Here is a 12970-nt window from a genome sequence, read left to right on the forward strand (position 1 = left end):
CCAAAGGGAAAAAGCTAATGTTGTCAAGAATATGGAGAAACTGAAAGCTTTGTTCATTCCTGGTGGGAATGTAAGATTCCTTAACAACTTGAGAATGTAAGAACTATTGGCCACGTGATATAGTTATTCTACTTCAAAATCCTCATCCAAATGAATTACAGGCAGGGAACTAAAACTCCATATAGTCCAACAAAAAGAGTGAAGCTAGCATAAACTAGTAATAAAAATCCATCAATGTTAGTTCATAAGTTGGTGCAAATGTACCACACTAATGCAAGAGTTTAATAACAGAGAAAACTGTTGGTTTTGGTGAGCTCAGGGTGAATTGGGGAATCTCGATTTTCACTATATTTTTCTATGAACTAGAATGTAATAATTTCTGATTAATTAATCATTTAAACATAAAAATCAATGTTTTCCACAAAAATAAAACAAAGCACTTTGTAAAGGGGAAATAAATTTGTTCCTGCTTATAGTTGGTTAGTGCATATGCTGTGATTCCTACCCATGTCTACTGGATTCCAAAATCCCCCTCCCTGCTGAGTATCACTTGGTCCATTACCACTTGAGTTAATTTACTGACAAAGATAAATAATTGAACATCATTGTCTTTCAATGAGGTGTTATTGGTTCGAGAACAGAGAACATGTGTAACCCTATAGGTTAACTCCCAGTCTGCTTTCCTAGAACCTTCTCCCTTGTCTTCAGCTCTTGAGCTCACAAGCATTGAATATGATTTCTCAGTATCTTTTGCAGGCAGCCCTGTCCATGTGACACAGTTCTGGCTAATACAATATTAACACAACTTCGGAGTCTTTTTATTTCCTTCTGAACCATTACTAAGCATTTCTATTTCCCCTCCTTACCTGCCTGAAACAGACACTGAGAGAGGGAGATGAAACAGCTATCTTGGCACCAAAGGTGTAGAGTATCAGGAAGGAGCCTTATTTGTTAAGCATGGCTGACTTGTAAGCATGGATCTTCCTGCATCATTCAGAGGCTAACCAGTGTTGGATGCTTATTCCATAGGCATTGTTTAAACCACTGCTTTAGTGTGTTCTGTAATTCACTGAGAATACCATTCAAACTGATACATGTACAAGAACAGTAATTTTTATATAAGAATTGCATTGAGCGAATGTGATCGGTTTCTCGTGGTGTTTAGGTAGACTTTAGTAGCATAAGCACTGGATGTACTAAAGATACTAGCTGGTTGAGTATTGGTAGTAGATGGCTAACCACAGATTGTCTTTTGCTGCTATACAAGGAATTGATGGGTAAAAACTCTCCATCTCACTGCAGCCTCCACCAGCTTTTTACTCTCACTCCATTGCCATGGTCACATATTAGTTACCATTTGTCATCTTACTTTAACCTTTGTTATTAAACAATGGAAAATATGTTTTATACATAAGAGCCTAATCAAAGTGGGACAGAAAAGACGGATTGAAGGCACCACATTGAAAGAAAATTGGCATTGTCATAAAGCAGTAAATACACACTGTTCCAGAAACCCTGCCTCCATGGATTGTGTGGAGGACCAGATGCAGGACATGGATCAGGGCAGTAGTGAATAGCAGACTCGTGCATCTGGGTGGGAGCCCTTTGTGCTCTCTGGTATGTAAGTTTCTGTAAGTTTCCTGGCATTAACCTCATTGAAAGCTCCATTTTAGACTGTAATCTTCCTGACTTCATCCAAAGTGGTTCGTGGTCTCCAAGGTTTTTAGTCATTTATGAAGCTGTGCAAAGTGGCTTTGTGAGGATTTAATCAATTCTAGAAGTATCATTGTCATTAGGTGTGTATGGAATTCAAAATGCAAATTTCTGTCTTAATCCATTTAAATTCTGTTTCCAGACATTTGATGTAATATATTACCTTCCCATTTAAATGCTGGCTAACATGTACGTATACGTAATTTGAAGGAACTGGCAAAAAACGAAGATTGCAGCTATGTTATTTACTTTTCTAACAAGTTTTCATATTACTCTACAATTGCTTTGGTTAAAAGAATGGTTTGTAAGTTATAAAACATTAAGCATAAACTGTCTTTCCTTACTGAGTTAGTTCTGTAATATATATGATACTGAGTTGCTTATTCTCTTCTATATATGTCTATCCATTTATCTCCTTTAAAAATTATTTTTGTCTCTCAAAACCTACACCTGAGAATATAACCTTAGTTTATATGTCCTTAATTAAATAAAGGTGAGTGTTCAATCTGACTGCTTCTAATGAATTATTCAATAAGACATAAAAATGTTTAAAAATTAAAAGAGTCAAATCTTTGTGGTTTTAGGCATATCTAATCTAAGAATTAATGTAAATAAAAGCATTTGATCCACTTTATATAACTTCTGTTAGGCATTGCATTAAAATGAGTTATGTGTGGGTAAAGTGACAAAGATTGAAAAAAAAATTAACTAACAGCACTAAAAAGCAATAATGTAATCAGATTGTGAAAAAAAAAGACAAAAAGACTTTCAGCACAAGAAGTTTTATTCACAGAAACTACAAAACAGAAAGTACATTTCCTTTCACATCAAATGAAAAAAATCAAATAATATAGTAATTTCTCATATTCTAATAATCATGCAGCCAGAAAGAGATATCAGTAAAAATTTCATCAAGAATACATGTGAGCATCAGGTAAGATGTGCACAATTAGCTTCATCTTAGCAAAATTTAAGCATAAATCTTCTGGTACATTTACGTTGGCAACATTTCTCAGTCAGCGAATCTTCATTGATCTGTCGCTTTTTTCGGGAATGAGTATTCAAGCTTAAGTATTCTAATTTTGAAAGGCTATTTTCTGCTTCCCCTTGTCTATTGTGAATAATATCCTTCAACTCTTCAGGACTAGGCTTTGAATCCTCTATTGCAGGTTCTTGTCGTTGTAGCTCTAGTGACAATGGCGGCCTCTCAGATGGTGTTGCCCTCAGCTGTTGTGGCAAATTAGGACTGAATCCCAACATCATATTGAAGGCACCTGCATCTTCATTGAGGGAGGACGGCATGATATCTATTAAGTTTAAAAAAATAAGTGGGGAGGGGGAGAAAATATTGATGTCAAGAATCATCAGGAAAACTGTAAAAGTAAGAAGAGACAAAAACGAAGGCATTTCCTCAATATACTTGAACAGTGAACAAGAAGCAGCAAGTATCCTGCTATCTAAGCAACCCAGTTTCCTTATATTTGAGTAGCTTAAAGTACTATAATCTTGTCAAAGTTCTGCTTTACTCCACTTGGTCCTCTGTCACCTCTTTTTCTCGTCATCCCCTCTTTGCTTTGACATTCATCTCTCATCTTTCTGATGTCATGCTGTTCATTGAATCACTAATTTAAACAAAAGATGGAATTTTTTTTTCCTTTGGTACTAGAGATTGCATCCAGAGGCACTTAACCACTAAACTGCATCCCAACATCATATTGAAGGCACCTGCAGCTCACTGCAGCCTCCACCAGCTTTTTACTCTCACCCCATTGCCATGGTCACATATTAGTTACTATTTGTCATCTTACTTTAACCTTTGTTGTTCAAGCAGTGGAAAATATATTTTATACATAAGAGCCTAATCAAAGTGGGACAGAAAAGATGGATTGGAAGTACCACACTGAAAGAAAATTTGCATTGAGGCAGAGTCTCATTAAATTGCTTAGGGCCTTGCTATGATACTCAGGCTGGCTTTGAACTGGTGATCCTCCTGCCTCAGCCTCCCTAGCTGCTGGGAGTACAACTGTCGATGCCAGTGCTCCATGCTGGATTTTGATTTTTTATCTTAGTAATTTTTCCATTACTAAAAAAATTTGACTTATGATAGTAACCCTTAAAGAGGACCATAATAACCTTAACCTATCCAAACTCATGGTGGCAAGCTACTGCTTCAGAATAAAGTTTAAAATGAGGAATTTCCAAGAGCTCTGATATAATTAGCTGAGGATATGTCTCTCACAAATCTCTTTAGCAATCACTTTTCCCCAGACTATTTACTCCAAGTCAATAGACTTTGATATTGAAAAGAGAAACAGGTTAGAAGAACACAAACAAAAAGCAAATACAAAGCAATCTCATCTTTCCTAGTTTGAATTAGTAAATTCCAAGATTCTGTGGTATTCTTTATAACTATTATACAAGAATTATGAAATGAATGGCATTATATCAATCTCTGACAATGTAGAAAATAAATTTAAATCATACTTTAAATCCCATAAAGAAAAGTAAATGTGCAGTGCTGCAGACTGCAGCCCCAGAGTAGCGCCTTCTCTGCAGCACATTGGAACTGCGCTGTGACTGCCAGAGACTGCCCAGAGGATCGCTTGCAGCCACCACTGCTGCGCACGGAACAGGAAGATGTGGGACACATGGATTTGAAATTCATGTGAAAAACTGCTTTGGGGGTGTGAATGTGATTTCTGATGAAACTGGATTGGAATAATTTTCATAGTGTGTGTGTGTATGTGTGTGTGTGTGTTTTCTTTTTAAATTTTGCATTTGACTTAAAGTGCCATGAGTAAATTTGTAAATTGCAGGGTGGTCCTAGCCACCTCCTTAATTTGGGTACTGTTGGATACATTCTTGCTGCTTTACTTCAATGAATGCAACAAATGTGATGAGAAAAATGAGAGAGGACTTCCTGCTAGGAATGTTCTACAGCCAGCATAAAAAGCTCATGAAGGTCCTGGAGAAATGGGGAAACCAGTTGTCATTCCTAAAGAGGATCAAGAAAAGATGAAAGAGATGTTTAAAATCAATCAGTTCAATTAATTTAATGGCAAGTGAGATGATTGCAAACAACAGATCTTTACCAGATGTTAGGTTAGAAGGGTGTAAAACAAAGGTGTATCCAGATAATCTTCCTACACAAGTGTGGTGATTGTTTTCCATAATGAGGCTTGGAGGACACTTCTGTGAACTGTCCATAGTGTCCTTAATCGCTCACCAAGCTCATGATAGAAGATACTGTTCTAGTAAATGATGCCAATGAAAGAGACTTTTTGAAAAGACCTCTAGAGAATTATGTGAAGAAACTAAAAGTGTGGGCTGGGGATATAGCTAGTTGGTAGAGTGCTTGCCTCACATGCACAAGGCCCTGGTTCAGTCCCTAGCACCACAAAAAATACAAAATAAATAAATAAAAGTGCCAGATCATGTAATTTGAATGGAACAGCATTCTGGATTGATCAGAGCTAGATTGAAAGGAGCTACAGTGACCAAAGGCCAGGTGATCACCTTCTTAGATGTTCATCACCAGTGCACAGTGGGGTGGTTGGAGCCTCTCTTAGCAAGGATCAAACATGACAGAAGAACAGTGATATGTCCTATCATTGACGTGATCACTGATGATACTTTTGAGTACATGGCAAGCTCTGATATGACCTATGGTGGATTCAACTGGAAGCTCAATTTTTGCTGGTATCCTGTTTCCCAGAGAGAAATGGACAGAAGGAAAGATGATTAGACTCTTCCTGGTAGATCACCTACAATGGCAGGAGACCTTTTTCCAACAGACAGAGATTACGGTCAGGAAATTGGAACATATGATGCTAGAATGCATATTTGGAGAGGAGGAAAAACTAGAAATCTCCTTTAAGATTTGGCAATGTGGAGGAACTTTGGAAATTGTTACTTTCTCACATGTTGAACATGTGTTTTGGAAAGTTACCTGATCCATACACATTTCCAGGAGGCACAGGGCAAATTATCAATAAAAATAACAAACAACTTGCAGAAGTATAAATGGATGAACTCAAAAATCTTTTCTATCTAATTTCTCCAGGTGTGACAAAGATAGATTATGGGGATATATCTTCAAGACTTGGTCTAAGACACAAACTACAATACAAACATTTTTCTTGGTACTTAGAGAATATTTACCCTGATTCTCAGATTCCACATCACTATTTTTTGTTGGGAGAGATATGAAATGTGGAAACAAATTAGTGTCTAGATAACATGGCTAAAAGAGAAAATGAAAAAGTTGGAATTTTTAATTTTCATGGTATGGGAGGCAATCAGGTTTTCTCTTATACTGCCAATAAAGAAATTAGAACAGATGACTTTTGCTTGGATGTATCCAAATTTAATGGCCCAGTTACCATGCTCAAATGCCACCACCTAAAAAGCAACCAGCTCCAGGAATATGATCCAGTGAAATTAACCCTGCGGCATGTGAATAGTAATCTGTGCCTGGATAAAGCAACAGAAGAGGACAGCTAGGTGCCCAGCATTAGACTTCAATGGAAGCTGGTCCCAGCAGTGTCTTCTTCAAAATGTCACCCTTCCCGAAATATTCTGAGACCAAATTTTTTAGAAAAGAAAAAAATAAGGATTGAATGGACTACCTCAGCATGCGTTTCTGCCACATTCTTAAGTAGCAAAAAAGGAAAAGTGTTTTCCTCCTCTACAGGATATAAGGTTTATCAGCCATTAAAACTCAGACTTCTCTAGCTTTTCACTTCCTGTCCAAGAACGTGAAACTGCATAGTAGTGAGACTCGCACACTGATGTTTACAAGATTGAAACAGTCTCTCATCAAGAATCATGGAAAAGAATATTCAGACAAGGAAATAGTCAACACAATGTGCTTTCTAGAGAGCTGCATCTTTTATGGTTTGCTTGCACATCAGTAATTTCTGCTGGGTGCTGTCAATGAAGAGATTATCAAGATTTTTTTTCCTGATTAGAACTGGTAGCCAGTATATTAATTATTGACATAAAAGCAAATATAAAAGAACTGGAACCAGATCATTAAAACAACATTGAAAAAATTATATTAAACAGGGTTTAAATAAAATTAAAACAGAACTATGAGAAGTACAATTTGAGGCTGGGGGATATAGCTCAGTTGGTGGAGCGCTTGCCTAGCATGCACAAGGCCCTCAGTTCAATATCCAACACACACACACACACACACACACACACACACACACACAGAGAGAGAGAGAGAGAGAGAGAGAGAGAGAGAGAGAATACAATTTGTTACAGTATGGTATCAAATTTCTATATAGATTTTATACCTCAGGAAAATGATACCTCAGAGAAAAATAACTGATTCCAATGACATACATTTGTTTTCATCTGTGATAGTCATGGATGCTTTTATTTTCCTTGGGGTGCTGAAAACAAGCTGGGAGAAAAAGCTCTTTGAACATAGTTTTAATTTCTTTCTATAATATTTTTGTTTGATTTGTGGGCTGTTGAAATTGTGATTTTTAATTGCCTTCTAAAAAATGGAGATTTGACATGATGCCTGGTCTCAACTGAACAAATTAGACATCTCAGTTCTTCTTGGGTCAACAGGCTGACAATCCAAGTCTTCTGTCTCTCCTTCCTCCCTTTTCTCTCTCATACTCTCTAGCTCTCTCTCTCTCTCTCTCTCTCTCTCTCTCTCTCTCTCTCTCTCTCTCCCTCTCTCTCTCCATACTCAGATGTGCTTCATTGTCAAGTGCATACTTAGATTAGATTATTGAATTGTAATGTTGATCTGCTGTTGTTTTTAAATAAAATTTGACTAAAAATGTTCAATTGGCAGTTTTTAATAAGTTAGCCAAAGAAGTTAAGCTCTTGTTCCATATTAATAGTCCTGCATTCTTTCTTAAATTCCATTTATGTTAAATTGGGTTTTTCTCTGATTTTTAATACCAACAAATCACCTATTAATTAAAAGTTACATTTTTAATTTCCTAGAAAGAAAATCCCATTGCAACATTGTTTCTGATATATATTTTTCCTTCCTGTTTTGAAGATTATATTTAATGGCATTCTTTTCTTTAATTTTCAAAGACTCACTGCTGGTAGTGCTATTTCTAGTGCATAAGAATGTTTCTGAAAGTCACATCACTAACGATACTTGCCAAACTGAGCATCCGTGAAGTTTCTTATATCCTATTCAAGTTCATCAACATCAAGCACTGTAGATGTTTTAGGGTGAGGCTATGATACAGAATGCATAAATTGTCCCCAGGAAATATGAAATTATGCAGGTGCTGGATGGAACTTTTTTTCTATTCCATGAGCTGTGTAATTCTATCTTCAATAGGCCTACTGCTTAAAACAATCAAATGTCTAATCAATAAATCATTTTCATGCTCAAAAAAGAAAGAAAAGTAAATGTATTTATTTTGCACATTGATTCTACATGAGGATCACTTATGTATACTATATGCAAATGGTATCACAAATCTACTTTGTGATAAGTTTGTGATAAGTTACATACACCATATAAAATGTAAAACACTTAATTGTTGGTAATTGAGCTTGCTTTCTCTGGATTTAATAGAACCCTCTATGGGTTTTCACTGCTTCTTTAACTTGGCTTCCATTTAATCTTCCTAAATGCTTTAGAAATAATAAACATATTTTTTAAAAACCAATCCATATTTGAACTGCTCCTAGTTCTGAGATTTTGCTTTTAAAAAAAATATATTCATTGCAATTTCTAAAACTTTAGAAAGCAACAATAAAGTCTTCAGCTTTCCTGGTCTAAGAAGCAAGCTTCCCATTTCCCTGGTGTCCTTTATGTTTTTTCTGTACTCATCAAGTCATTTTTGTTTCTCTTCCATCACCTCTGTACGAGACCCAATTCAAAAGGTGGGGAGGCTAGGCTCCCACCACAAGGTACATTCAAAGGGAGTGGAGGTAATCTTTGTGGCATAGGCCACTGCCAGTTTTTAACAAGGAGGATAGTCACTAATTCTAAGACACTTGCTGTCTCACTTTTCAGGACCCCAGCAGAGGTCTCACCATGCTGCAATGTATCCTTTGGTACAGAAACTAGAAGATAACCAGCTCACCAGCTCACTTTTTGCCCCCTTTCCTTTGAATAGGAGATGCTCCACCTAGGAGCTAGGTTACCATCATGCCTGCCACCTGACCTACTCAGCTTTTCCTCTGGGGTCCAGGACTGTACCTATCTCCTGCTGGAAATTGTGCAGCATCACCTCTTCTGTGGCTTCCCCCATGTCCCCACAGTGTTGACATGGTACCAGGTGAAAAGAATACCAAGTATCTCTTAGATGAGGCTTTTTGCTATTCTTGCATTTCTCCTCCCTCTGGCAAGATTCCCTTCGAGGTTCTTTCAATAAAAGCAAGTTATAAAGGAAAGGTTCAAGCTGGGCAACAAACACCACTAGCAGGATGACATCTCAGACTTCCTGAGTCCCCTTTGGATAGGTTGGCAGGCCCATAGCAACCAATGGGAAGTGATGGACCACTGGTGGCAGATGGGGGAAGCCTAGGCAAACCAAAGTTCTCACCTGCAGATCTCCGATGGGGATATCTCACTGGCCTGTTCCAGGTCGCATGGCCACAAATGTTGATCACTTCTCGGACTAATTGGCGACCACACATCTGAACAACCTCTTCCCACCATCCTGGTTGGGGTGCTGTGGAAACTTGGCTCAGCAGCAGCCAGATTCCTAGGAGGTGGACCAAGAACAGGTGAGACATCTGGGCCTTTTTTCTTGGCACTGGCAGCCTTTCTCTAGAGAATGCAACAGATCTCACCCACAGACCTGAGCCTGTGCGGCTTCCCTGGCTTCAGCCTGCTTTTCCTACCTGGCTCAACCAGGCTTTTATATTCTCTGGGCTCTTGCTCAGCTCTTGAGCCAATGGTCCCAGCTCCACCCTTTCCCCACCCACCTCCATGGAATTTACTCAGCTCTTGTTCACCCTTCCCATCTTTCCTCCATTACCCCATTCTTTTGCCCTGGGCCTTTTTACATTGAACTTTTCTTCTCTTTTCTTACCTTCAAACCATTTGGTGTACTAAAGTCATTCTCCATTTGCAGCCTTTCCTTTATATAGAGCAAGAAATGACTTACATTGAATTCCATCACCAAAAATAAAGTAGTATCTTCTTAGAACCCAAAGTTTTCCAGCATGCATATTTGCCACACTATCTTCTAGCCTAAACAAGATAAGTTAGATAAAATAGTATAGAGTCTGGTATATCAACCCATAAAAGATATGATGCATTAATGGATAAATTGTTGACAGGAGAAAAAAAAACTGGATCTTACTATGAATCCTAGTTAAAACACACACACAATAGGTTTGTACAGTCAAATCTTAACTTTGTAACAGACATTCTTCATGGTACTTGCCTTCTCCTCTGGGAGACATCTTGATTGTAAACAATATTGTAATATGAATATTGTAATGTGAGATTATATTCTGTATTTTTATAGATTGGAGAAGAGAGAGAGAGAGAGGTGGGAGGTAGGGGTGGAGAATGAACAAACAAAAAAGAAATGAAGAAGAAATTGAATCCCACAATCTAAAAAAAAAATTTTGGTAACGTGTTTTAGCACACACAAAAAAATGTGTTTTTTTCTTACTGTAATCTATATTTGCTGCATTTGGTAAGAGTTGACTTTTTAGAACTTTATTTTAACTTTAAAAATATTCAACAGAGTTTCTGGTCATATGCTCATTAAACAACTCTGATAGATGTCCAGGGAACTTTTATGTGCAAATAGGTTTGTTTGTTTTTTCCAACAATTCATATGCTTGCATGCATAACCTACTCAGCTGTATTAGCTCAGTTACAATTTCAACAGGGCCCAATTAGCATTGGTCAAATGTGCACTGTACAATTATTAAGATCATACCTAATGAAAGCTGTGGAATGGTTAGAGGCATTGCTGTTTTAAAAGGGGGTTTCATGAAGACAAGCATTAAAGAGAGTCTTCTCAAAATTGAAGTTCAAAGATATTTTAGGGGGACAGGGGTTAAGAGTTCTTGCAAGAATAATCCATTTTCAAATCTGTCTTCCAAAGGAATCACTCATTGCATAATATAATTTTGACTAATGTTTTAATTTTTAATGTGCATTTTTTAGAAGAGGTGCTTAACAGTCCATCTTGATTTAATATTTATATGGGTAAGAGAAGTGTCAAGTTTCAATCTTCTACATGTGCTGTTTCCCCAGTACCATTTATTGAAGAGACTGGCTTTTTTTCAATGTGTGTTTTTGGCCCTGTTATCAAGAATCAGATCTCCATAGGTGTAAGTGTTTATTTCCGGGATATCTATTCTATTCAGTTGGTCTATGTGTCTGTTTTCATGCAAGCACTGTGCTGTTTTGGTTACTGTGGTTTTGTAGTATGTCATAAAATCAGATACTGCAATGCCTCCAGCTTTGTTCTTTTTGTTTAAGATTGCTTTAGCTATTTGTGCTTCCATGTGAATTTTAGGATTGTATTTTCTAGTTCTGTGAAGAATGCCATTGGTCTTCTGATGGAGATTGCATCAAATCTTGAATCACTTAGTGTAGTATGGACATTTTAACAATATTAATTCCTTTAGTCCATGAGCATGGGAGGACTTTCTACTTTTTTTTTTTTTTGTATCTTCACTTTCTTTTGTCAGTATTTTGTAATTTTCATTGTAAAAGACTTTTGCTTCCTTAGATATAGTGATTCCTAGATTCTTAATTTTTGTTTTTGTATTTTCGTTGCTGACATAAATGGGATAAATGTTTTCATGATTTCTCATCAGCAAATTTGTTACCAGTATATAAAAATACTACTGATTTTTGCATATTGATTTTGTATCTTTTACTGAAATTGTTTCACTTCTTATAGTCTTTCAGTGGAGTCTTTAGGTTTTTCTATACCTAGAATCATATCATCTACAAACATATAATTTAACCTCTTGCCCTCCTAATCAAATTCCTTTAATTCTTTCTGTAGTCAAATTGCTCTGGCTAAATCTTCCAGTACTCTGTTGAGTAGTGAGAGTGGATATCCTTGTATTTTTCCAGATATTAAAGGAAAGGCTTGCAGCTTTTCCCATTCACTCTGTACCTGTCTATGATTTTGTCACATATAGCCTTCCTTGTGTTGTTATATATTCTTTCTATACTTAATTTATTCAGGGATGTTATCATGAAGAGATGTTTAATTTTATCTGATGCCTTTTCTGCCTCTGTTGAGATAAAATCTCACTAACAGGCTGGCCTTGAATTTGTAATCCTTCTGCTCTAGCCTCCCAAGAAACTAGGATTACAGACATGTGCCACCATACCTGGTTAAACAAATTTTAAGAATGAGTGTCCATTCTTCTCAAACTATTCCAAAGAATTAAAACAAAGGGAAATCTTCCAAACTCGTTCTACCAGACCAGCATCCTTCTGATATCAATAGGAGACAAGAACACAACCAACAAAAAAAAGAACTATAGGCCAATATCTATGTTTATCAGAAATATTGGCTTATAGTTTTTGTATGTTCTGTCCTTGTCTCAACAAAATACTAAAAAATCAAATCTAAAGGCCTATCAAAAATGTAATTCATCATTTCTAAAATAGATTTATTGCAAGGATGTAAGGATGTTTCAATATACATAAATCAGTATTAACTGAATCAACAGAATAAAGGAAAAAACTCATATGATCAGCTTTCACAAACCTTCCTTATCATATTTCAAACTGCCAATATCTCTAAACCATTGAGTTGTATATATTCCACGGGAATTTCTTATCATTTTTTGAAAACTTCACCAAGCTACCTAGATTTCCATTTCTTCCTAGGACAAGCTTTCATCCTGAATTATGTTCTCTTAACAGTAAAAAACACACCTAGGCCAACTCAAGGTCAGGATCTATTCTGCCTGCACAGAATATCAATTTGCCCACAGGATTTTGCTGACTACAGATGAGAAGTACTCTAAAGAAAAAAAATAATAATAACATAAAATAAATTAACCAAGGTTAGCACTCCATCATTCAACCCCATGACACTATTAAACTAGCAGTTGTGGACTAGAACTATCGTGCAAGCCTCAGAATTAGTGATGCCACTGAGTCCCTATCAGTGGAATATAGGTTTCCAGTTGCTTTTATTCTAGGCATAATGATTTGTGATGAGCCAAATCAACTGTCATTAAAGTAGTCGCCAGAAGAACAAGTTAACAAAACAAATTAACAGGTCTGTACTACCTGTAAGAACATCCCACTGCTAACCTTGGT

At 36.7% G+C, this 12970-nt stretch overlaps 1 protein-coding gene and 1 pseudogene across 2 annotated transcripts; one reads left to right on the forward strand and one right to left on the reverse strand.

The window, feature by feature from the left end:
- Positions 1-2479: 2479 nt before the first annotated feature.
- LOC124093413 (prorelaxin H2-like) lies at positions 2480-12391 on the reverse strand. Of its 2 annotated transcripts, XM_046445807.2 has the most exons (3): positions 9747-12391; positions 9255-9416; positions 2480-3020 (listed from the first exon to the last, which is right to left on the reverse strand). In XM_046445807.2, exons 2-3 carry the CDS (start codon positions 9346-9348, stop codon positions 2674-2676), a joined length of 441 nt encoding a protein of 146 aa, XP_046301763.1. In that variant the 5' UTR covers positions 9349-9416; positions 9747-12391; the 3' UTR covers positions 2480-2673. The 2 variants fall into 2 exon arrangements, with proteins under 2 accessions (XP_046301763.1, XP_046301762.1); XM_046445806.2 differs by lacking the exon at positions 9747-12391 and having other exon boundaries at positions 9255-9702.
- LOC124093412 (polypeptide N-acetylgalactosaminyltransferase 1-like) lies at positions 4507-6295 on the forward strand (annotated as a pseudogene).
- Positions 12392-12970: the final 579 nt, after the last annotated feature.

This window comes from Marmota monax, unplaced genomic scaffold, assembly GCF_021218885.2.
Source record: "Marmota monax isolate L192 unplaced genomic scaffold, Marmota_monax_Labrador192_F-V1.1 WCK01_AAM20220418_F8-fsc00124, whole genome shotgun sequence".
NCBI classification, from domain to species: Eukaryota; Metazoa; Chordata; class Mammalia; order Rodentia; family Sciuridae; genus Marmota; species Marmota monax.